General features: G+C 54.1%; 1 protein-coding gene across 1 annotated transcript; it reads left to right on the top strand.

Annotated features, from left to right (window-relative positions):
* The first annotated feature begins 4638 nt into the window (after window positions 1–4638).
* On the top strand, window positions 4639–24496 carry CRYBG2 (crystallin beta-gamma domain containing 2). Its single transcript, XM_049875907.1, has 20 exons — window positions 4639–4706; window positions 8756–11375; window positions 11806–11853; window positions 11941–12053; window positions 12194–12323; window positions 14170–14309; window positions 15146–15272; window positions 15505–15540; window positions 15801–15937; window positions 16088–16214; window positions 16502–16641; window positions 16741–16867; window positions 17122–17154; window positions 17291–17403; window positions 18146–18275; window positions 19822–19961; window positions 20343–20466; window positions 22479–22637; window positions 24058–24217; window positions 24316–24496. Exons 1-20 carry the CDS (start codon window positions 4651–4653, stop codon window positions 24402–24404), a joined length of 4749 nt encoding a protein of 1582 aa, XP_049731864.1. The 5' UTR covers window positions 4639–4650; the 3' UTR covers window positions 24405–24496.
* Window positions 24497–25000: the final 504 nt, after the last annotated feature.

Here is a 25000-nt window from a genome sequence, read left to right as displayed (position 1 = left end):
CTGCCCCCTAGAGTTTCCAAGGAGCGCCTGGCGGATTTGAACTGCCGACCCTTTGGTTAACAGCGGTAGCACTTAACCACTAAGCCACCAGGGTTTCCTAGGGTGCATAGTGTGTGTTCAAATAAGTGTGTATGAGTGTCTCGGAGCATAAACATGTATGTGTCCATGTACCACAATTTCGGATATGTGAATGTGAAAACGGTATTTAAAAATTTTTGTTGTTGTTGTTGTTTATATGACACACCCTTTGGCAATTTAAAGTTTGAAAACAAAGTCCTTGGGCTCTTTTGAAACTTTAAAACAACTTCTATAATTTCTGAAGTCTGGCAGGCGACCTGCTGACAATGATTTCCTCTCTGGAGAGGATTTAAAGGCAAACATAGTAGTTCGTCCTGCGGTGTGGACTTTGAGTCTCACATCACAGGCCTGTTTACCTCAGATCTTGTCCCTCTGCCATCGAGTATGACAGGTTCCACAAGAGGTTTTCCCCTGTCATCCCCACACCTGGAGATAGCTCTCGATTGTAATAACAATAAACCTTTATTCAGCGCTTGCTTCTTGCATTTTACCTGGATTATCTCATTTTATTGTCATAGCAATCCTATGAGTATCCTGTGTGAGTCAGATAAGGAAATGGAGGCTCAGAGAGGTAAAATCACCTGCCCAAAGTCACACAGCTGGGAAGTGATGGAGCCAGGATACAAGCTTAAGTAGTTTGACATCAGAACCTGCAGTCTGACCCTAGAACCCACGTTCTGAAACTGCTGCCTGGTTGCCTGGGCAGGCTGCTGGACTGAAAGCCAGGAGGCCTGGGCTCTGTTCCAGCTAGAGATGTTACTAGCCGTGTGACCCTGAGCAAATTGCTTCACCTCTCCCAGCCCATTCATTGGTAGCTGAGGGTTCTGATGTCCAAATGGAAGTAAAACGCTCCCTGGGTGGCAGGGTCAAATGTTGAGAGAGGCATAGTGAAAATCCGTGAGGGCCCAGGAGTTCACAGGCCATGTATCTGCAGACAGCATGGGTGTGCGCGCAAGCGAAGGGGGGTGTTTATGTGTCTGTGCAGTTACTGGGCAATTTGTTCTGATTTTATCATGGCACAGCTGCCTTCAGCCCGCCTGGGCGGGGCTGGGGGCGTGGTGGGAGCTGAGTGAGGGGAGGAGTTTGCACTGTCCTCTCACCCCAGGGAAGGAGGGGAGGGGAGGCCCCAGCCACCCTATGCCTGGGTGCCTGGGGGTACCCACACCCTGCCAGGGACCTGCCCTCCGCTGCCTGGCAGACACACCCTCCCCCTTTACCCTGCCTGGCAGAAACCTGCCCTATAGGCCCAGATGGCACTGCCCCTCCCCCTCAGGAGGCGGCAGGGTTGGGGTGCAGGTGAGTCAGGGGTGGGGAGGGTAGGGGTGGAGCTGCGCAGGGTCCCAGGCCAGAGGGATGACACACACGCCATGTGCGTCTCACCAGCCATGGGAATGGGACCCTGGCACTGAGGCACTGGCCTCCAGTCCCTGATGACTGCCTGGGATGGGGGGCAGAACACAGGTGAGGGCTGCCCTTTATCTCTCTGGGCCTCAGTTTCCTCATCTGAAAAATGGGAACACTAATATCCACCTTCTAGGATTCTTGTGAGGCTTAAAGGAGATCATGGAAGCACAAGACCTAGTGTTAAGCCTGACACAGAGGAGGGCTGGAGCAGGCGGCGAGCTTTGGGATTACTGGGGTCCTATCCTTTCTCTGTGTTTCTCTGATACAGGCCCAGTCCCCATTTTGGTTCCAAACCCATCCCTGTCTCTTTCTCTGGAGGTGGAGTGGACAGCTGGAGGGGGTGGGTAGAGAGGAGTCTACAGCATAGACTTCCCCGAGGTTTCAGGAGCTCACCCTGCTGGGCTGTGGGCCACTGGAGCCAGTCTGGGGTGGGAGGTGTGGGGACAGGAGGAGGCTACTTTATCCCTTTCCCCTGTGCTTCCTTCCCAGGCCCTGGGGTGGCCAGAGCTGCCCTGACCTGGCCCAGGGCAGCACCAGCAATCTCAGCCTCAAGGTAGGAGAGAAGCCAGAGGGGAGCGGGGAGGGAAGAGGGCAGAACCTCAGAGAGGGGCTGTGCAGGCTCGAGAGCTCTGGCTTACAGGTCAAGTAACTGGATTTCCAGTCCTCCCTCTGCCACTGTAAAAGTCCTGGGCAAATCATCGCCCACTTGCAACCTCAGTCTCCTGGTCCGCAAAATGGGGACAATAGTGCCTCTCTCTCAGGACTGCTGTGAGAAATAAGGTGATGGACGTAAAACACCCAGTATGGGGCCTGGGTGCTCAGGAAACACGAGCTTCCTAATGCTGGGGCCTCTGGGGAGCAGGTAGGGGCTGTGCCTGCTCCTAGGGCCCCCTTCTCTATACCCCCTCCTTTAGCTTGGGCCCCTTCTTTCTCCCTTTCCTGGCACATCCCCTCAGGAATGACCCTGAGTGGGTGGCTTCATCATCTGGCCACAGTTTCCCCATCTGTAATTCAGACCTGAGCCATGGATTAGATGGTGACAAGGTGTCCTTCCCCTGGGGGGACGGGGGACAGCCTCCCCTGGTGATGGCTCAGTCGTGTGTCTCTGTCTGGCCCTGAATGCCATTAATAGTTAGTTACTAGTGTATAACTGAGTGCTTGTTACATGCACCCTGCATGGATTATCTTGTAGGATCTTCACAGCAATCCCAGGAGGAAGGTACTGTTATTATCACTCCCATTTACATATAGGGAAGGTAAGACAGGAGAGGTCTTAAACCCAGGGTGCCTTGTTCAAACCAAAACCAAACCTGTTGCCATGGAGTTGATTCTGACTCATGGTGACCCCACGCGCTACAGAGTAGAACTGTGCTCCATAGGGTTTTCTAGACTGCAATCGTTATGGGAAGCAGATCACCAGACTTTTCTTCCATGGCACTGCTGGATGGGTTTGAACTGCCAACCTCTAGGTTAGTAGCTGAGAGCAAACCGTTTGCATCCTCTAGGGACCCTGCCTCGCTCCAGGCCTCCATAGTTTATCACTCTCCTGTCTCTTGAGGTGTCCAGTCCTTGGGGAGCAAGAGGCTGTGGGGTTCTATTTCACAGATAAGTAAATCAAGGCATCTGGGATCAAGGGTCCCTGCTAGGAAGAATTTTGACCCCAGATTTGGCTCCTCTGTTGCTAACGACAGACCTTATCCTTGAGAACAGGTTGGAAGGCAATGTCCACGTGGGTTTGGGACCCTGAGCCCACTCCCCCACTCCCACAGCCAGGCTGGACCCCAGGGGAAGGGAACAGACAGAGTTCGGGTGCTGCCTCACTTTCAGGGGGACCATTTTGCCTGGCACCCTCATGCCCCAGCTGTATCTCTAGGCCTAAGTACCTCCTGCCAAGTGTGCTGTGGGACTCTTTGGCCTGGAAGGGGTACCCAAGAGGTGGCTGCAGGCTCTCTGGAAGCCCGACGCGTGCAGAGGCCATGGGTGCTTTCAGCAGGCTTGTCCACACAGCCCCTAATCCCCACGACAGCTGCTGCCAAAGGGCCAGAGGCCTATGGGTGCTTGGGAAGATAGCAGTCAGCCTGAGAGGAAGCCAAGGTCACCACCCTTTGGGAGGTGTAGGCAGGCCCCCGGTGCCTCTGTCACCTGGGAGGCTGTGTGGTACCTGAGAGTTGGGAGCCCTCCCTGCCTTGCTGTTTGACTTAGTTATGTCACTATTCTCCGAGTCAAATGCGGAGGCCAGCACTCCTCATCTGTAGAATGGGAAGTGGTAAATGCTGAAGGGCCTGTCCAGAGTTCTGTCCCTTTGTCCAGCTCCGGGGGCCCTGGAAGCCTCTTCCTAGGGCACCTCTGCTTGGTGCCAGATCTCTGCTCAACTGTTCCTGTGCCAGGTGGGCAGCCACGGTGTTCAGGGGTGGCTGGAGGGCAAGGGGGAGATGTCACCATGCCCCTGTCCCTCTTGATGCGCACCTCTGCTTTCTGCAGGTCCAGACCCAGAGCCGCTCAGAATGGGACCTACAGGGAGGGAGCCATGGGTCCTGGCTTTGGAAGCGACAACACAGCTCAGGGGGGACTGCTCAGCCCCTGGGGCGCCTGCGGAGGCCAGCTGTGGGCAGCGCCTCTGACCTGGCCAGCTCTGCCTCCATGGGGCTTGAGACCCTGGCATTGGCAGTGGTCTCAGCAGAGCCTACCTGTGCCAGGAGCCCTTCATGCCTGGTGCCAGTTCCTGGACATTTGGGACAGGGACCCCCAGGCTGTGCTTGCCCACAGCCACCATACACAGCCCCAGAGGTCCCTCTGAGGCCTGAGGCACCTTGTAACCTGGAAGAAGTGCTCCTGCTACCCCACCCAGCACCCTTCCCCACGGTAGAGCGGGCAAAGGGCGAGCCCGCTATCCCAGGGCCGGCCCTGCCAGAGCCAGCCCAAACCCTCCATGTGCACCCCTCTGCCAGAAGGACCCGCTACCACATCACAGTCACCCTGCAGGGGTGTGGGCAGGCACCTGCGGAGGAGAGGGAGGAGCCTGAACCGGCCAGACCAGATCCCCAACCCTGTGGCCCTGAGGAATCCAGGGGCTGGCTGGAGACTCCCCAGGGGCCCCGCCCCATCACAGGGTGCCGGACCTACCCGCCCCAGGAGCGCCAGCTGAGAGCCCGACCACATCAGGACAGCATGGCCCAGCAGCAGGAGCTCCAGACTAGCCAGAAATCTGGGTCCCCACACAGCCGGTGAGCAGAGGTCCGTCCCTGTGTGGGAAGGTGGGGTGGGAGGGGGTGACACGGGCCTGGCCGCCACATCCTGGGTCTTTCTGCCTTTTTCCTGGGCTTCTTCAACTTGAGGCCCATTCATTCATTCAGTTCCCTGAGCCAGAGCTGACTTGGCCGCCCCTTCCCGCTCTAGCTCTGCCCTCTTCCCCTAAGTCTACCCTCAGTCTACTGCTGCTCTTCTCCTTTGCCCACCTGAGACGGAGGAAACTCTGTCCCGGAGAGGATGGGGCCACCTTCCCGTCAACACCTACCACTCTCGGTTCTGTCCAGGAGGCCACAGACCCAGCCTGGGAATCGGCACCCAGAAAAGGTGCTGGGTTACCTGGGGCAAGTTGCTTAACCTCTCTGGGCTTTGAGGTGTCAAATGGATTTTGTAGCTGGAGATGAGGAAGGAGGAGGTAGTTACAGGAACACACTTTGAACTCCGGAGAGCTGGGCTGCCAAAACAGCAGGGATGCTTATTAATAACGCCTCTGTGGCAGCAATAATTACCCTACCTGGCTCTGCTGGCAGCCACAGGCGAGAGTTCCAAGCCTTAGTTTTTATTTGTATTGAAACGACTCTCCTAAATCTGCCTGGTAGGCTCAGAGGTGGAAGGTGGGTTCCCCAAAACTTACTAGGAAGGGGATGAATATGGAACCCCCCCAGGATGACCAGGAAGGGGAACTGGGCATCAGGCAGGGCTTTGAAAAGTTCCTAATGATGATAGTGGTGGTTGCCATTTATGATTTATTTTCTAAGCATAATTTTACTTAATCCTCACAAAAGCTCCAAGAAATAGGGACTAAGACTGCCCCCTCCTCTGCCACCAGTTATGACAGGGAAACGAAGGCTCAGAAAGGTTAATTCACTGGGCCAAACTCAGACAACTGGAAAGGAAGAAGCCAGAATTTGAACCGAGGTTTCTCTAACACAGATGCCCATGCTCTAACCATGACTCTATTCTGTCTCTCAAAGAGGCTTCTGGCCTTCTGCAGAACCCAGAGGGCTAAGCATGGCTGATCTGCAGACTCCAGGGTTTTCTGTAATCCTGTGGAGGTGGGATTTGTTTTTACTACCACTAGAAGAGGCAGAATTGGGGATGCCTTGGTTTTCCTGGCAGGAGTCAGTAGGCCTGGTCCTACGCCTGTCCTGAGGCTTGCTTGGGTGCCCCAGCCTGGGAAGGAGAGAAGGGCTGAAGAGAGAGGGAAGGTGGGTGCAAGAGGCCTGAGCAGGGGGAAGGAAAGAAGCGGGAGGTTCAGCTGGGGGAATGCGGGTCTTTCTCTGCCATTCCCTGGCTATTTTGGGCCAAGGTGGATAATGACAGACTCACGTGGGAGGCTGGGGCTCACTTAGAGAGGGAGGAAGATGACCTCCGGGACACCATCCCGTATTTCCCCTTACTGGGGGAGGATTCTCTGAGCCAGGAGTAGGTAAATGTGTGTATGTGTGTGTGTGTGTGAGCAGAATACAGTTGGGGCTGCAAGCAGGGGTGTGTAAGATATGTGCGCACCCATGTGTGTATGTCTATGTTCAAGGATAGGTAAGTTTCAAGGGAAGGAGAGCATGTGTGTGAATTAACTGTATTGTGAATGTGGGCATGGGTGTGTCACTGTGTCTGTGTGTTCTGTGTATATGTACGTGATTTGTGTGTCTGTATTGTCTCTATGTACATTTATAACTCTGACTGTGTCTGCTTGTGCGTCTCAGTGTGCGCCTGTGTGTTTGTGTGTGCCCTTGACTATACATGTCTGTCTGTGTGTGTTTTTGTGCCGTGCTCATTTTTGTCTGTGTGTCAGTGTGTGCTCCTGTGAGGAAGAATGTGTTTGCCGGCGTGTGGGCCTGTGGACTGGTTTGGCCTAGTTTGGGGGTGACTCACAGGTAAGCGGGGAGAATCCAGGACTTGTTGGGTTAGACAAAGCTCTTTCCCACACTCCCCCCGCCCCCTCCCCAGCCTCTCCCTTCCCAGCCTCACACATCTTGTTTGGAGATCACAGGTCACCATGCCAACAAATCCACTTCTGGTCTGGGGCCCTGGAGATGAGAGGGCTTCTGGGAATGGGCCCATCGTCTGGCCCAGCAAGGGCATCCTGGGCCATTAAGGTATTTTCAAAGCAAGGACAAAGAGGGGCAGCTATAGGTGAGCAGATTTCAGCACAGATTGAAGAATATAGCAACCATGACTATCCAGGGATAGGAGTGGTGAACTGTCAAGTGGTGACCTCCTTGTCCCTAGAGGTATGCAAGCAGAAGCAAATAACCCATGCTTGTGGAATGAGTAACTATCGGGGTGTTGTCCAGGGCTTGGGCTGAGTTGAGAAAGGCACTGAATTTTGATGTTCAGGAGGTCATTAACAAGATCTGATCTGATTACCCACACCTTCTTTTGAAGCTGCTCTGCTCTTGTTCTGCCAAAGCCCACAGGGCCTTCCAAATGTGGTTCCTGTTTTATTATGTCTAATTTGTTGACCTCTGGACTCCTAGGATACCACCTTCATGGGGAAGTCAGCTTTGGATGAGCTTAACCCACATCTAACATATCACCTGGCACAATTAATAGTGAATGAATGAGTGAGTTAGAACCCAGGCTCTGCCACTTACTATCAGTGCTACCAGGGACAAATAATCTCAGCGAATGGTAGTTGTTGTTGTTATTCAGAAACGGGGAGGACACTCAGCGAGGGGGGGCAAGGACTTACAGGTTCAGTGAGGGGGTGAAGTTCCAGGTAGGGGAGTACTAGTGAGGAGGATAGGGGTTCCATGGGAAGAAAGGGAGCTCAGTAGTGAGGATGGGGAAGGTGTTGGGGCCTCAGTAAAGGGCTGAGAACCAGGGCCTCAGGTGTCTGGGGTGTTCTGCTCTCAGGAAGCCAGGGGGAAAGGATCGTGATCCATTTTAGCCCACACCGCCCAACTCCCCAAATGTCCAGGCCAGGTCAGGCACTGTCATAGCCACCAGTGGTCCTGGAGTCAGATCAGGCTTCGGCAGCTTCCCTGGGCCCCAGCCCCTTTCATCTCTGCCCCTCATAAAACCTGAGTCACTGCTGGGGACACAGGGCAGGGTCAAAGTTCTAGGTTCCACTAGCTTCTCAGGAGGGAAGATGGTGGAGGTGGGGGAAGGGGTCTCCTTATCATGGAAGCTGTGGGCAGTGGGTCCATTTCGGGTCCAGGGTGGGGTCTCTGGGGGCTGCCTTGTGGTGAGGAGGTGCAGACTTGAAGACAGGCTGGTCCTGAGGCTGGGGATGTACACGTGGAGCTTTCCGGGGTCCTTGGGGTCTGATAATAGGGTTCTCCTGGTCAGTACAGCTGGAAGGGACTTCTGGAGTCAAGGGGTGAGAGGCTGGACCCTCCAGGAAAACTGTGGTTCCCTTGAAAAGCAAACCTCAAAATCAAAGAATCTTCATTTACCAGATAAATACGTTAAGGAATTTGGTATAGTGGTTAAACACATGGACTTTACGGCCAGGGTTCAAGTCCTGACTCTGCTACTGTGTGACTCTGGCCAAGTGACTTAATTTCTCTGAGCCTTTTTTCCCCTCATCTGTAAAATGGGATTGCTTGTTTGTAATTTATTAATAATTTATTCTTTATGAAGTATCAAACTCATGGGGTTCTTCTGGGATTCAACCGGACAATAGTTGTAAAGCTCTTGGCAAGATGTTTTGCACACAGTAAGCCCTCAGTACACGGCTGTTGTTATTATTACTACTAACACAGAGAGATCCATGTTCCTTTCTGTCTTCTTCCTTCTCTCTGCTCCCAAGCTTAGTTCTCAGTTTCACCCTTTGAAGAACCGTGGCCTAGGGGATCGTCTAAAACTGGGGAAAGGCCTGGATGAGGGGCCCTGATGAATTAAGTCAGAGTTGGGAGTATCATGTCCATCTTACAGACGAGAAAACAAAGGCCCAAAAGGTCAAGTGACTTGCTCAAGGTCACCCAGCCTGACCTTGGCAGTAGTAGTTATCCTGTATTGTGGGGAGCCACCCTCACCACCCCCTGACCCTCATCTCTCTTCTTCCTGGCACCACCTGCAGGGAGCTGGACCACAGGGAGACAAGGACACCTCAGGACAGGTTGCCGGGGCCCAACATGGAGGAGGCAGGTGGGCCCGCGGCCCGGGCCGAGGCCCGAGTGGTGAGCTCCACGCTGACGTGGCGGCAGCGGCCTCCTGCCCGGGAAGAGACCAGACATCGTTTTCACAAGGTATCTCTGGTGTCAGGGACCCGGACAGAAGCCTCCCGGGAGTTTGAGTACAGCCACTGTCGAGAGGAAGTCAATGGCTTTGCTACACGGGAAGAAGAGACTGTGAATTACCAGGGCCCCCGGGATGAGGCTGGCTCAAATAGCTTTCAGAGCCATGGGCCCATCTTTTCCAAGAAGTACACACCACCCCCCAAGGAGAAGAGGCCAGTGGGGAGGCTGAAGGAGGCCATGGACCAGGTTGATGGCAGCCCCCAGCCCCCCAAGACTGAGCCCCCAGGCCTAGGAGCCCCAGCCAGGGATGAGTTCTTCGTGCCCTTGCCTGGGCCCCGTGAGCTGAGCCCTCACCCAGGTATAGGTCTTACCAGCGAGGGTCCTCGGATCTGTGAGGAACGGCGAGTGACACGCACTGTGCGGACTACCACAGTGGTGGAAGGGCACGTGGACCGACGGGTGAGCAGCTCTGTGACTGTGAGGCCGGTGCTACCAGGCGACGCCCTGCCCAGAGGTCGCAATGCTGCCCGCACGGTCCGGGCAGTGGTGGTGAGCCCCCGGGCAAAGGGCTCACCCAGCCACAGCCAGGCCTTGGAGCTGCTAACAAGCCTTGTGCCTCCTGAGCACAGCCCACCTGCCAGTCGGCTTCCCAGGCCCACGGTCACTGTGCCAAAGAGCCCAGGTCTGGGCAGCACAGCAGGCGAAGTCCTGGGGCAGCCGCCTAAGACTGGGGCAGCAGAGCCAAAGGACAGATCTGCTCTGGCCCCTGCAGGCATCCCAGCTGGTACTCACCCATCTCAATGCCAGCATGTCCCTGCCACCCACCCAGACCAAGACCAGGGGAGAGCTCCAGAGGCCAGGACCCATGAGGCCTCTAGGGTGCAGGGAGCCTCCGGTCCCAGTCAGCTCTCTCTCCAGACTTCTCAGGGCAAAGTACCAGGACCTTCCTCTCCCAGACTTCAGACCCATACCCCCTCCCTGGGCCTAGTGCACCCCCCAGAGCAGCCTGTGGTACCCATTCACTCCAGGTCCCAGCACACTCTCAAGCCCAGGGTGCCCCATGACCTGCCCTCTGTAAAAAGAGAAGGGCTCACAGATCCTCTGGCTACCACCATCCTGCCCATCGTGAGGAACGAGGTCGCCATGGCTCCTGGACAACTTCTTGCTCCATCCTCTACAAAAAGGAAGGATGTCCCCAGCCCAGGTTTTTCTGCTCCATACTCCCCAAGCAATAACGTTGTTCAGGACTCTGAAGACATTTCTTCCTTCTCCCTTACCCAGAAAGAGGTTGTACAGGGTCCTGGTGTTCCTGTTGACCCATCCCTCATCCAAAAGGAAGTAGTGCAAGGGCCTGGTACTCCTGCTGCCTCATCCCCCGAACCAATCAAGGTTGTCCAGGGCCCAGAGGGCAGCCCTAGCTCATCCTCCACCCAAAAAGAGGTTGCCCAGGGTATTGAAGGCAGCCTGGCCCCTTCCTTCACCAATGAAGAGGTTGTCCAAGGCCCAATTACTCCTGCTACTCCATCTCCCAAACAGGTTGCCCAGGGCTCTGAAGGGACCCCCATCTCATCTCCCACCCAAAAACAGGATGTCCAGGACTCTGGTGCTTCTGCTATCCCATTTTCTACTCAGAAAATGGTTGTCCAGGGCCTTGCTGTCCTCCCTGTCCCATCCTCCTCAGTAGACAAGGTGTCCCCCAGCCCAGGAAGCCCCCCTATAACCGGGCCATTGGAAACAGAGGCCAGCCTGAAGTCCCGGCTTGTCCCTGACTCCACCAAGGACAAGGTGCTCCCAGAGCCATCGAGGGAGGAAGATGAGGTGGCCCTGACTGCAGACCTGGAGATTTTCCTGGATACCCTGCGGAGCATGGAGCCCCCTGAGATCCTCCGCACTCAGCGGATGCCACGAGCCCCCCGCTCCTCCTACCTGGCCATGTATGCCACGCTGCCTGCCATTGAGGAGGACCAGCTTGGGCCATGGGTGCCAGGGCCCGGCCCCCAAGAGGTGCCAGCACTGGAGGAGGAGGAGGGGGAAGAGGAGGAGGAGGAACCAGAAAACCCCTACCTGAGCGACGATGAGAAGCTCCAGCGCAGGCAGGAGAAAGCTGGGCCCAGCCCCTCTTGGGAAACCCGGCCTGCCAAGGCTCCCCAGGATTTCCTCTCCCCTCTGGAGATGATGAAGAAGCATGTAACAGGTGTCAAGGGCTCCCACCCAGAGCTGGGGCCTGAGTGGCAGGCTGGCAGCAGGCCCACTTCCCGTCTTGGAGGCAGCCTTCTCTTTGGTGGTCTGGTGCCTGCCACCAAGGAAGCCCCCACCCTGGAGCCACTGGGCACAAAACTATCTGCTCTGCCGCCCCACAGGGCACCAGGGCTCAGGAAGGTGCCAGGACAGTTGCCCCTGCTCTGCAGTGAAAGGCCAGCGCCAGAGAAGCCTGCCCAAGCCCAGCCCCTGGAGGGGTGGGTGAGTGAGGCCTGGGTGGGCAAGGGAGGGTACCTGGCCTCACCTGAGTCAGGATTTTGGGTGGCATGAGGAGCATTATACTGGAAGTCACAGTCTCTGGAGGCAGGAGATTTGGGTCTGAGGTCCAGTTCAGTGTGACCTTGTGCTAGCCACTTCTCTGTGGGCCTCAATCTCCCGCAATATAGCAGGTTTGCACTGTGGATTCCAAAGGGCTTGGTGACTTCAAAGCTGGGGAAGGGGAGTGATGGGCACCTAGCCCCTGGGACAGGGTTGATGAGACCCCTGGGGATTGGGAACAAGTGCAGCATGCTCTATGGGCCAGCTCCTTGGGGTTGCAGTTTTAGAATAGGGAGGATATGGGATCCCTGGGACAGCAGGTTGTGGGGAGGCAACTCCCCATAAGGCTTCTTATCACTCCCCTCTCTCCCAGAGCCCAGCATTGAAGACCCAGGGCAAGCTGAATACCAGGCCTGGAAAGGTAAGGGTGTGGGGGCAGTGGGGCAGGGGCAGCAGGAGGCAGGAGCCTGGCGACAGGGCCTGAGGACCTCCTTTCTGCCTTCTCCAGATGATTCTTTTCTCGGAGCCCAGTTGCCAGGGCAGCAGCAGGGAGGTCTGGAAAGACATTGCTGATGCCTCAGGCTGGGCCCTTGTGGCCTCCATAAGGGTGGTGCGAGGCTGGTGAGTGGGGGCCCTGGTTGTGAACCTGGGGAGTGGGGGACAGTGAGAAGTGTCCAGGCCAACCTAGCAGAAACCCCATCAGCTGCCTTGAGGGTACACCCCCCTCCCACCCAGTGACTGTGGAGTCTCTGTGCCCACAGCTGGGTGCTATATGAAGAGCCGGAGTTCCAGGGCCGGAAGCTGGTCTTGCCTGAAGGAGATGTGGAACTCCAAGCCCCAGGGACAGCATGGAGCCCCAAAGGCATTGGCTCCCTGAGGAGGGTTGTCCAGGTGAGTGGGCTGAGGATGGGGATGGGAGGCCAGATGTTGCCTTGTCTGCTGTGGGCCCTGACCTCCAGGATCCTAGTCTGAGAGGGAAACATGTGCCAGTCAAAGAGACGAGACACTCCAGTCTTCGGAGGGAGACAGCCTTGCTTGCCTAGCATTGGAATCTGGGGTTGAATTGTGCATAGACCTATAGATTTCTCACCTTGGATCCAAGTGGGGAGTGTGCAGAGGCTGACTTGAAGAGGCAGGGGCCAGGCAGAGGCCAAGCCCCAGCTTGGGAAAACAGCCTGGGGAAGTGCTGGCTGGTTCTGGAGAACTAGGTGAGAGATGACAAGAGATGACGAGTCTTAACTAGGGCAGTGGCCCAGCCAGGCAAAGCTTTCAAAGCTTCTGAAACACACAGATGTTTATGGATAATTTATTGTGAGCTTCTCCATGGGAGTCACCTTCCACCGGGGGCCCAGGCTCTCAGGCCCACAGTCAGACCTGAGGATGCCACAGGGCGTTTATTCATTCATTTGTTCACAGATGTTCACTGATGTCTGCTGTGTGCCAGGCACTGTGCCCAGCGATGGGCAGGCAGGGGAGATCTGCTGTCTGCCCTGCAGGCCTTACGGTTAAGCCAGGGTATGAGGCTGGGTTTGAGGCAGGAAGCTGTATAACCAGATTGGGGACTTAGAAACATTTCTCTGGCTGGCAGGTGGAGGCCTGAGACCAGGAAGGGCTATGATTTCCAGCGCAGGAGGGACTGCTAAATTTTGAGGGAGCGGGGTGTGGTTTCATATTTGTAAAGTGGAAAAAAAAAACTATTGTTTTCACAGCACAAATTTGTGAACTGCAGAAACTAAGTTTGACTGAAAAACCATCTTGGCACTAGGGAAACCTGGAAGAGAAAGCTGGGGCCTATCTTTCACTTTTTAAGTGAAAGAATGAGTTATCCCAAGTCTAGAGCTATTATAATCCTTCTGGTGACAGATGATGAGTCTTAACTAGGGCAGTGGCCCAGCCAGGCAAAGGAGGGGACAGGAATTTTCAAAGCTTCTCAGAAACACACAGATGTTTGTGGATAATTTGTGAGCCTCTCACAATAAATTCATCTTTGTGTGGGAGGTAAGGAGGTACAAGCTTTGAAGTCAGATGGACCTGTATTTATTTGATTCCTTCGATATTAACTGGGCGCCTACTGTGTACCAGGCATGTGGGGGGTGCTGGATGGTAATAGTGAACGAAAACTACAATGGTCTATTCTTAACTTTGCTACTTACAAGCTGTGTGACTTTGGGAAGATTGCTTAACTTTCCTGAGCTTCACCTTCCTCAACTGTGAGTGGAGTAGTGACAGCCATTGAGGGGAATAAGGGACATGGGGAACTGCCTTGCACTTGGTAGATGTTTCACAAGCATATGATGAATGAGTGAGTGAAAAACGGTCCTAATGAGGAACAAACACCCAGAATGCAGAGCGTCTCCTGCTTCCCGGGATGAGATGTGGGCAGAAGCCAGTCTGGGCAGAGGAAGGAGTTGTACATAAAGGAAGGGTCAAAGACCTCAGCTGCTGTCAGTCTTGCCTGTCCCTCTACCAGCGTGGAAGGCAGAGTACTCAGAGGCAAGGGGATGGGCATGGCGCCTCAACGGTTCCTGGTGGGCCTGAAAAGGCTTTGGTGTCAGGCTTGTCTGGCACAACTTGCTGAGAACACCCAGCTACCTCCCTACATCTGGGGGAAATGGCCACAAAGATTTCCAGAAGCCCCCTGGGGCCCTGGCTGGGCACACTTGGGCAAGTGTGGGGGGCAGGGGTGGCCTCCAACGGGATACTTTGACCTTCAGTTTCCACCCTTTTCCTTCTGCAGGACTACAGCACCCCGGAGATCAGCCTGTTCTCTGAGGAGGACCTCAAAGGGGAGCAGGTGAAGCTAACCCAAGCCTTGGAGAACTCCGAAGGCTTAGGGAGGCCTCTGCAGGTGGCATCTATCACTGTCTTCACAGGACTGTGAGTCTGGAGTGTTCTGGAATCCCTTCATTTAATATTTACTAGGCTGGGTGCTGGGGACACAGAGGTAACAGGACACAGTTCCTGCCTTCAAAGAGTGCTCAGTTTACTTGTGGGGACAGGCAAGTAAACAGTCGGAATCCAGAGTGTCAGGCTGATGGTGGCAGGGAGCATGGGGCTGTGGAAGCACAGAAAAGCACTAAGCTGGGTGGTGGTGGTCACAGAAGCCTCCCTGGAGGAGGGGGCACCTCAGCTGGGACGAGCTAGAGTTGGCCGAAAGAAGAATCTAAATTCCATGAAAGCAAAGATTTTGTTTTGTTCACTACTGTGCCCCTGACGCCTAAAGCCGCATCTGGCACGGAATGGTTGCCCCAAAGTATTTGTTAATTGAATGAATGCACAAAGAGTGTATCTAGAAGAGGGAACAGCTCATGCAAAGGCCCAGCGGTGAGAGATCTAGACTCTGAAATTTCAGTCTGGCCAGTGTAAGGGCCAAGTAGTGAGATGTGAGGCTGGGGAAAAGGCCGTAGTCAGATCACACAGGCCTTTTTGTGCTACTGGGCTTTAATGCGTGTGTTTTTAAAACTGGTGGTTTTTAACCAGATATGTGTTCTAGAAAGAACTCGGCCACTGCTGTGTGAAATTCAGGGGGAGGAGGCCAGAGGCAGGGAGGCCAATAAAATGGCTACTGCAAGAGATTATGGGGGTCTGAAATGTCCTCCAGATTTCCCTTGATGGGGGTCCCCCTGAGGTCTCCCCCTCAAAATCTTCCCTCCCATCCACCAATCTGTATCCCTTGCAGCATTGGGTGTAACAGCTTCTTTGCTGCCCCCCAGGTGGCTATTGTACCCTAAACCCTTCTTTGAGGACACTCCCTGCATCCTGGAGCCTGGAGAGTACCACACCTTGGAGGCCTGTGGCACAACCAACCTCAGCGTGGGCTCCCTGAAGCCCGTGACTTTGGTAAGGGGCAAGGCACACCCACAGCCTGGTAAAGTCTGTGGGAAAAAGCAGGGCCTGGGGGCTTCCACTGGGCGTGGGGATCGGAGGAACCAGGATTAGACCAAGAGGCGGGGAAAAAGGGAGAACACAGGTGGCCATTTTCAGGGGTCTCAGGATCAGGAAAATCCTGGGTCCCCAGCCCATATGCTTTCCCCACCTCTGGGCTGGTATCTCATCTCTGTCTCCTCTGCAGGGCTGCCCCAGTGTGGAGAGGCCAGGGGAACCCAAGGTAAGAGCCTCAGGGTCAAAGAAGGCCTCTGGGGAAGAGAGGGCAATGGGGCCCAGAAGCTGGGTCTGGGAGGATGGAGCCTGATGGGCTCACTGGCAACCAGCTTTTGCTGTGTCAGGTCAGAGGTCAGAGCAGACAGGAATTAGGTAAAGGCCTGGGGGCTCTAGGCTGATTCTTGGCAGAGCCATTCCTGGCCTGGCTGGGTGTTTGGGCCCAGACGACTCCCCACCAACCTGACCTCTCCATTGTCACGCCCACAGGCTGTGGTGTTTGAGGCCCCAGGTTTTCAGGGCCAGAGCTGGGAAGTGAGCCGAGACATCTACAATCTGAGGCAGCCAGAGGACAGCCAGAGCCCCCACCTGGCCTCCGTGGGGTCCCTGCGGGTCCTTGGGGGCTGGTGAGGATAAAGCACCCTTCCTTCCACCTCACCCCTCCCCCCACCAGCCTCTACCCTTGGGGCAGGGAGTGCCCTGGGCACCTAGGAGTGGGGGCAGCTGTCTTACCCGTTCATGGGCTTCCTGCGACTGACCATCTTCTCCCTCCCCAGCTGGGTGGGCTACGAAAAGGAGGGCTTCCGGGGCCACCAGTACCTGCTGGAGGAGGGGGAATACGCCGACTGGTCACACTGGGGAGGGTACGACGAGGTGCTGACCTCCCTGCGGGTCATCCGCACGGTAAGCGAGGGCAGTTGGGCCATCCCTCTTGCCACAACCAGGCTTCCCTCTAGTACAATTTACAAGGGGTGAGCTTCCACCTCACTCTCAGTTCTCCAGAGGACCTGGAAATGTTCCCTGAGATCTAGCCTCTCTCCCTCCTGCTGCTTTTCCTCAGGCTGCAATGATGCCTTATCCCGAATTCCCCCGGTGGGCTGCGTCCCTGGGTTCTGGGCACTTTCAGGGGTTTCTGTCCTCAGGCGGGAGGGGCTGTTTCCGACCCAGGCTTGACTCTCCCTGGGCCCCAGGATTTCGCCGACCCGGCCGTGGTGTTGTTTGAAGCTATGGATTTCGAGGGGCCCGGAGTCGAGGTGAGCGAGGCGCTGCCCGACGTGGAGCAGGCGGGACACGGGCCACATACTCAAGCCATCCACGTGCTGAGCGGCGTGTGAGTGAACCGGGCTCCCCGAGGCCGGGCGGGGCGGGGGCGGTACCAGGGGAGGTGATGGCCCCGCCCCCGCCGACCCGCGCCCCGCCCCTCCTGCAGGTGGGTGGCCTATCAGGAGGTGGGCTTCTCCGGCGAGCAGTACGTGCTGGAGAAGGGCGTGTACCGCAACTGCGAGGACTGGGGCGCGGGCAACAGCGCCCTCGCCTCGCTGCAGCCGGTCCTGCAGGTGCGTGCGGCCGCGGCGGGCGGGGCCTCTGCGAGGGGCGGGGCATGGAGTCGGGGACGCTCCCTCCGCTGAGGGGTGGAGTCCGGAAGGACAAGGTTGGGAGCTCGTGAGGGGCGGGGCCTCTAGGAGGGGGCGGGGCTAATGCTGAAAGGGAGAAGGGCGCCACTTAAGGATCTGAAATATGCACACCAGAGGTGCTGAGGCTGGGGGCTGCTACCCTCCTTAAGTCTCGAAATTTTGATCCCTCCCTTTAGGTCGAGGAACACAATCTGCACTTTGTCTCAAAGGTAAGGAAGAGACTCCCTAGGGAGCTGGTAGGGGCATACGTCTCCTCTCCCCGCATTTCAAACCTCTCCCCCTCTTCACCATCGTCTCCCTTATCTTATCGCACTCCTTCGCTCTCATCTCCCTTTCTGCCCCCAGATTCAGCTTTTCTCTGGCCCCGACTTCCTGGGCGACCACATCTCCTTCGAGGATGACCAGGCCTCTCTGCCCTTCTCCTTCCAGCCCCAGTCCTGCCGGGTCCACGGCGGCAGGTGAGCGCTGGGGGTGGGGAGGGCACTTCGGAGCTGCCTTGAAACACTTAACTTGAGAATCAGGGCTGCAGGAGAAAGGTCTTTATTTCCTGTAAAAAGACGATTTCCACCCCTTAGCCTCCTTGAGACTTGGCTGTTCTGCTCTGAGACGTTCAGTCTTAAAACACACAAAAGGAAGTTTTAAAGGACGATATAAAACCTTCATACCTAGGTACTATAGTATGGCAAACCCCAATCTTGTTCCATCTGTTCCTTCTTTTTTTTTTTTTTTTTTGATGTGGAGTCTTTAAAAACCCAGCCCCATCATAAAATTTCTCCAGTAAATACTTCATATATATCTCTAGTGTGTCTGTATATATATATCAGAGTTTCCCCTACATAGCCACAAGTCATTATCACATTACTGCCAACAGTGCTGCAATGACTAGCCTTGCACACGTGTCACTTCATGGTTTGAAGGGTGTCCTTAGGATAGATTCCTAGAAATGAGATTGCTGAGTAATTGCACATGTAGTTTGCTTGGTATCGTCAAATCCCCATCCATAGGGGCAGTATGATTTCATTCAGTCCTTCCTTGAGTCTGACCTCAGTCCCTATGGCTGCGGTGCCTGTTTCTTTGACCTCTCCTGGACTAGGGGGATCAAGTCTGCACCCACTCTTCTGCACTGCAGGGGGCCCTGAGCAGGCTGAGAATGGGGTAGGCTCACATACCCTCTCATTCCCTCCTCTTCCCCTCCCCCAGCTGGATCCTGTTCGATGAGAAGAACTTTGAGGGTGACCAGCACGTTCTCTCCGAAGGCGAGTTCCCCACTCTCACGGCCATGGGCTGCCTAGCCTCCACGGTCCTGGGCTCTCTCCAGAAGGTACCCCTGGTGAGTGAGTGCCCCTGTCCACACTCAGGCAACCCCTGAGGCTGGGCAAGTCCTGGGCACAGAACCTCTTCTCACTGCACATTAGGCTAGTGCAGGTTCAACCCAGTCTTCTTCAGAACCACCCAGATCCCTTTGACCCTGGAGCTTCAAAGCCAATTCAGTCCACTAGATGTTTATTGAATTTTCCACTGAGATAAATCCCAAAATGTTGTGTTGTTGTGTGCCAACAAGTGGATTTCTATTCATAGCAACCCTATATGACAGAGTAGAACTGCCCCACAGTGTCTCCTAGGCTGTAATCTTTTCTCCCATGGAGTGGCTGGTGAGTTCGAACCACCGACTTTTCAGTTAGTAGCCAAGGGCTTAACTGCTGTGCCAGCAGGGCTCCTTGGTTCTGAAATAGAGACACTGAAAGGAATTAGACACAGCCCGCCTTCAAGGAACCTATGGTCACATGGACATAAAGATAGTAATGCGGAGTGGTAGGTCTAGATACGGTAGTGTACAGAGATGGGAGGGGCTGCTACTCAGAGTGGGGTGGGGGCTGACACTGCCGAGACGATGGTTCTAGACAGGGAGGAGTGAGAAAGATGGGTTGCTGCTACAGTAACCCAGAATACATGGTGACATCCTAGACCAGGAGGAGATGGAGAGAACTGCCATGGGCCATATTAAGGGGCTAGAGTCTGCAGGACTCGACGACTGAGTGCACGGGCCAGCGTGGTAGCACCCAGTCAGAGCAGCTGACATTTCCTGAACCCGTAGTCCATGCCAGGTAGCATTTTCAGGGCTTCCCACATACTAAGGCATTTAATCCTCTCCACAACCCTATGAAACATGCTACTATTATTATTTCACTTTTACAGATGTAAAAACTGAGGCACAGAGAGGTTATGTGACTTGTTCAGGGTTATCCAGCTGGTAACAGGCAGAGCCAGGTAGAACCCAGGCATCAAACTCTTTACAACTACACACTGGGCTCTGCAGACAGACCTAGCTCTGAAGCCTAGCTTTGGGGCCTTGGGCAAGCGTTTACCTTCTGCAGCAGCAGGTTCCCTTTGTTAAGTGGGGATAATAACAGCACCTGCCTTTTAGAATTGTTGAGAAGTTACAGTGAGATGAGCACTTAGCAGAGAATCGGGCATGGAGTACACCCTGAAAAAGTGAGAAGTGCTATCGCTACCAGTATGTGCTATTATTATTACGATTGTTGCTATAAAAAAAAAAAAATTGTTATAGTGAGGACAAAAAAAGAGAACATCTAGAATGAGCCCCAGGCTTCCCCCTGGAGTATTTGTTCTTAGAAGTGCCATCACCTGGTACAGGGTTTGAGGGGGGACTCCAGGCCCAGTCTGGCACACGATGCATCTGAGAATCCTAGGGACCCCAGCCAGCAGTGTTGGGGTCAGTGGACCTGGGAGTATTGCTCAGGAGGGAAGACAGCCTGAAATACAGATCTGGGGGCTGAGGGGTCTGGGACTGTGGGGCTGAGCCTGGGACTAGGGCTCTTGTGACCTCACCCCTCCTCCACTCCCTGGCCCCCCAGCACTTTTCAGAGCCCTCCATATTCCTGTATGGGCTGGAGTGCTTCGAGGGGAAGGAGATTGAGCTCAACAGCGAGGTGCGGAGCCTGCAAGCCGAGGGCTTCAACAACCACGTGCTGTCCGTGCGGATCAAGGGGGGCGTGTGAGTAATTTAGGAGGCCCAGCGGATGTGGGGGCTGCTGGGGGGATGAGTGAGACCCCAGGGGTTTCCTGCCTCTTCCTCCTCTCCTCTTCTGCTCTACCCCCTCTAACCAAGAAGGGAGGAGAAATGCAGACTGAGGGGGTCACTGGCTTTCAGGGGTTGGAGCCCAGGGCGCAGCTGGCTCTCTAGGACCCTACTTTGCCCTGCAAACCCCAAATCTACTTCCAGGCTTCCCTCCCCACCCTCAGAACCTAACTCCAGGCAGAGGAATCCCCACATGGGAGAGAAGGAGGTAGGGAAGGCTCTGACATCTGTGTTTCCTTCTTCACTTGTCTATCTGCCTGTGTTCCTCTCTGTGTCTCTGGCACTTTCCGGACCCAGCTGGGTGCTATGCGAGCACAGCGACTTCCGAGGCCGCCAGTGGCTGGTGGGCAGCTGTGAGATCACCAACTGGCTGACATACAGCGGGACCCAGAGGGTGGGCTCCCTCTACCCCATCAAGCAGGTAAGTAGCGTGTCTGGGGTTGAGCGTGTCTGTGCTGACCTGTCTGGGTGTGTGTCTGTCTGAGTGTGATCTACCCATGTTTCCCAAACTCAGCATTTGTGTAGCAGTGTTTCAGTCAGGATTCTACAGAGAAACAGATCATAGCTATGTCTATACACACACACACACTTTCTCTGCATATATGTGTGTGTGTGTTCTATATGTCGACGTGTGTGTGTGTATATATACAATTTTTTTCTGTTTCTCTGTAGAACTCTGACTGATACACAGAGGTGCTCTCTCTCAATATATGTGTGTATATATACATAGAGAGAGAGGAATTGGCTCATAAAATTGTAGAGACTAGAAAGTTTGAAATCTGTAGGCTGGAAGCTCAGGTAGAATTTCTGTGTTACAGTCTTGAGGCAGAATTTGTTGTCCCTGGAAACCTCGGTTTTTATTCTTAAGGCTTTCAACTGATTGGATGAGGCCCACCACATTATGGAGGATTATTGGGTAATCTCCATCAGTTAGATTGTAAATGTTAATCACATCTACAAACCCCTTCACAGCAGTGTCTAGACTCGTGTCTGACCAAACAATGGGCACCATAGCCTGACCAAGGTGACACATCAAATTAACCATCACAAGCATTGTCACAATTTTTCCACATCGTCATTCTTCCGGAACCTTTACTTAATATTTTTCTCTAAATCAACTTTTTTTTTTATCCTTATTTGAAGGAATAATATCCATGAAATCATGGGTTTGATGTACATGTATAATTTCCTTAATGGACATGATAATAAATATATTAGTGTTAAATTTTTAAAAATAAGTTTATCCACATAGATCTGAAAATTACCTCCTGGACCAACCACCAGTCATAAGCACATTTCACTCTGGGATACATTGTATCTGCACCTGTCTGCCCGTGTGGATTTATGTACACGTGCATTTACACGGAGTCGTGGCCACAGGGTCTGTGTATGTGTGTGCATGTGTGTGTGTCTGAGGGTACTTCTGTGCACATGATGTCATTTGTGGCCATGTGTCTGTGTGCTCTGCAGGTACACCTGTGGGTCTGGGTGTGTGCAGGCATCTGTGGGAGCCTGCTTATGGCTGTGCATGCCCATATTTGTGACACTGGTGAGTGTGTCTTCGTATGGAGGTAGTTGTCTAGTTCCTTTATTCACAAACTCAAACATTAATGCTAGAAGAAATCTTGGAAATTATCTCCATCCCTCACATTTTACAGATGGGGAAATAAAGGCCCCGAGATGTAGACAAGGATTCGCTCTGCAACCTTGGACAAGCACTCTGCCTCTATGGACCTCAGTTCCTCATCTTTAAAATGGGGTTAATATATATCATGGGAGTGGTTATAAGGATTGAAGATAAGTAAGGTACATAAGTAAAACCCTCAGGACAGTGTTTGTATGTGTTGGCACTCAACAAACGTCAGCTGTGATGATTATTATTTCCATTATTACTGTCACCGCCATCCAAGACCCCAGCTGATTTGTGGGAAACAGGTCTGATGTCTAGTCCACTGGTCACCATATGATGCCGTACGGGTGTGTGCATGCATTGCTTTCTGTGAGTGTGTGTGCATGTCGGGGTTCCTACACTTAGCTGTCCTTTTAGCCAGCGTAAGTGCCTATCGTGGAGTATATGGGGCAGGTCCGTTAGGATGTATGAGCTTGGACAGCTGTTTGTATTCGTGTGTTTGTGTCCTCTGTGAACATCTGTACAACCGTGTGTACCGTGGGTGTATCTGTCGGTGTGTCTGTCTACACACAACTGTGGGTCTCTCTGTGGCCACGGAACTGTGGGTGTGTGCTCCGTATGTGTTTCTGAGTATATGTGCGTGAAAGAACGGGTGACTTAGAAGTAGGGCTGAGGAAGGTTTAGGGGCAGGAAGGAGGGGGTAGGAGCTTGATTCTGGGGGGCACCAGAGTTAGGGGTACTGGGGACCAAGTGGGAGCATCCCTGGCCGGGAAGCCCTGACCCTTGGCTCCTCTCCCTGTCAGCGCCGGGCTTATTTCCGCCTCTGGAATGCTGCCCTGGGGGGATTCCTGGCAGTGCCGGACCACGTGGAGGACATGAAGGCGGGCCGGGTGGTGGTCTCAGAGCCCCGAGCTGGAGGCAGCTCCATCTGGTACTACGAGGATGGGCTACTGAAGAACCAGGTACCAGCTGAGGGGCTGGGGCAGGGACACCAGCGCCCCAGGCACGCACAGGCCTGCCTTGGGGAGGGAGACAGAGAGATGTGCCTTGGGGACCCTGGGGAGGTGGAGAATGCAGGCTTTGTACCCCGGGTGAGTCATGCTCTTCTGCAGGAGTGTTGAACCAGATGCTTCTAATGGACCTCCGCACTCTGATATCCTGTGACAGGACTTGAATCCTATTAATAATGACAGACTCACTGTACATTTACTAAGCGCCTACTATGCGCCAGCACCTGTCCTGGGTGCTGGGAATACAGCAGTGAGAAGACAGGAAGGACTTCTGCTCTCCTTAAGCTTATATCCCAGTGGGGAGAAACAGATGGGAAACAACAGAAATGAGTAAAATACCTCAGTAGCTTACATCATGCAAACGTCCTATTAAAAAAAAAAAAAAAGTCCTGTAGACAAACCAAAAAGCCAAACCCCTTGCTGTCGAGTTGATTCTGACTCATAGCGACACTATAGGACAGAGTAGAACTGTCCCACAGGGTTCCCAAGGAGGGGCTGGTAGATTCGAACTGCCAACCTTTTGGTTAGCAGCCAAGCTCTTAACCGCTGGGGCACCAGGGCTAAAGGGCAATAGAGGAAAAACAAATCAAGAAAGGAGGATAGGAAGTGTCAGGGAGCTGAAAACTGTAAATAGAGTGGTCAGGGAAGCCCTCCCTGAGAAGCTGTCATTTGAAGGCAGCCATGCAGATACCTGAGGGAACAGTGTTCCAGGCAAAGGGAACAGCCAGTGCAAAGGCCCCCAGGTAGGAGCATGCCTGCATGCTCTAGGGCTAAGTGAGGCCATCTGAGTGGCTGGAGTAAAGTGGATGAGGGAGACAGTAGCAGGAGATGAGGTCAGAAAGACTGTGAAGGGTACGGGTCTTTGTAAGCCATTGAAAGGGTTTTGTCTTTTACTTGGAATGAGAGGGAACACTTGCCATGTGCCAAGCACTGTATTAAACATTGCACATGAATGGCTCATATAATCCTAACGGAGCACTATGGGGCAGGTCCTGTTATACCCCCCATTTTGTAGGTGAGGAAACCAAAGCACACAGAGGTTGAGTAATTTGCTGAAAGTCACACAGCTAATAAGTGGAGCTGGAATCAGAGGCTTACCTGTTGCTAAAGCCTGTGCTTTGGGAGTCAGTCATGGCAGGCTTCCTGGAGGAGCTAAAATTTTTCCAGCCCTTTTATGATTCCCATGTTGAATCCTCACAACAACCAGCTTCCCATCCCTAAGGAAACCAAAGCTCAAAAGGATTAAGAGATTTGCCCAAGGTCACACAATCCGTAAGAGCCAGAATTCAAGCCTGGGTGTATTGATAGCGTCTTGGGTTTGGTGGAGTCCCTATGGAAAGGAACACTGCCTGATGACCTCCTGGGGCCTCAGGTGGCCCCTACCATGAGTCTGCAGGTAATTGGGCCCCCCAGCACAGGCTCCAAGGTGGTGCTGTGGGCCGAGAGCCGCCTGCCCCGCCAGACATGGAGCATCAAGGAATCAGGCCACATCTGCAGCCAGATGTTTGAAGAACGAATCCTGGATGTGAAGGGTAAGGTGTGGTGTGTGTGGAGAGGGGGCATCTGAGGGGGCTGAGGACAATGGATTCCCCAGCTGTCTCTAACTATCTCTTACCATCCTCCCCCGCAGGAGGCCGGGGCTACGACCGGGACCATGCGGTGCTGTGGGAGCTAGCCAAGGACAGGGCCTCCCAGATCTGGACCATCCACGTGCTTTGAGCCCCCCTCCCTTTCCCCCTCCTCTCCTGAAGCCCTGGAGGCTGTCGTGGGGATGAAATGTTTTTACACGTTTTTTTTGTTGTTGTCGTAACATAAGCTGTTTTCTAATATACTTCCAGGTACCCTCATCTCTGTGCATCTTGATATTTGGGAGGTGGGGTGGGGTGGGGGCGGGGAGAGCACTTTGTCTACCTGCGGTCTTCCTCCAACACACTCAGGCTGGCTTCTCCCCTCCCTGCTCCAGTTCTGGGGCTCGGATGCAAGGCCTCCCTCTGCCACTAGAGGGAGCCCTGGGACCGGACAAACTGGCTAATGTGGCCCTTTATGCAATCCCCCGGAATGAAGTGTTCTAAGAGCCTGCTCAGTGCCAGGTCTTGCAGGAGTGAAGGGCTTTCTGAGCCTCTGTAACTGGGGGTATCCAGGGTCTGGGTGGGGCTTGGGGGGGTCCTCTGGGACCATCATTCCCAGACACCAAGGGGCGAGTGAAGCAAATGCAACTAAACAGATGGCAGGTCTGGGCCTCATCCCTGCAAGGTGATTGCAAGGGGAGGAGCCCTCAGCATTTGGACTTCGGGGTAGGGAAGCTGGAATGGTAA

The sequence above is a fragment of the Elephas maximus genome, chromosome 3 (assembly GCF_024166365.1).
Source record: "Elephas maximus indicus isolate mEleMax1 chromosome 3, mEleMax1 primary haplotype, whole genome shotgun sequence".
Classification (NCBI taxonomy): Eukaryota; Metazoa; Chordata; class Mammalia; order Proboscidea; family Elephantidae; genus Elephas; species Elephas maximus.
Note: the sequence above shows the minus strand (reverse complement) of the source record. Positions and strands in the feature narration are given on the sequence as shown.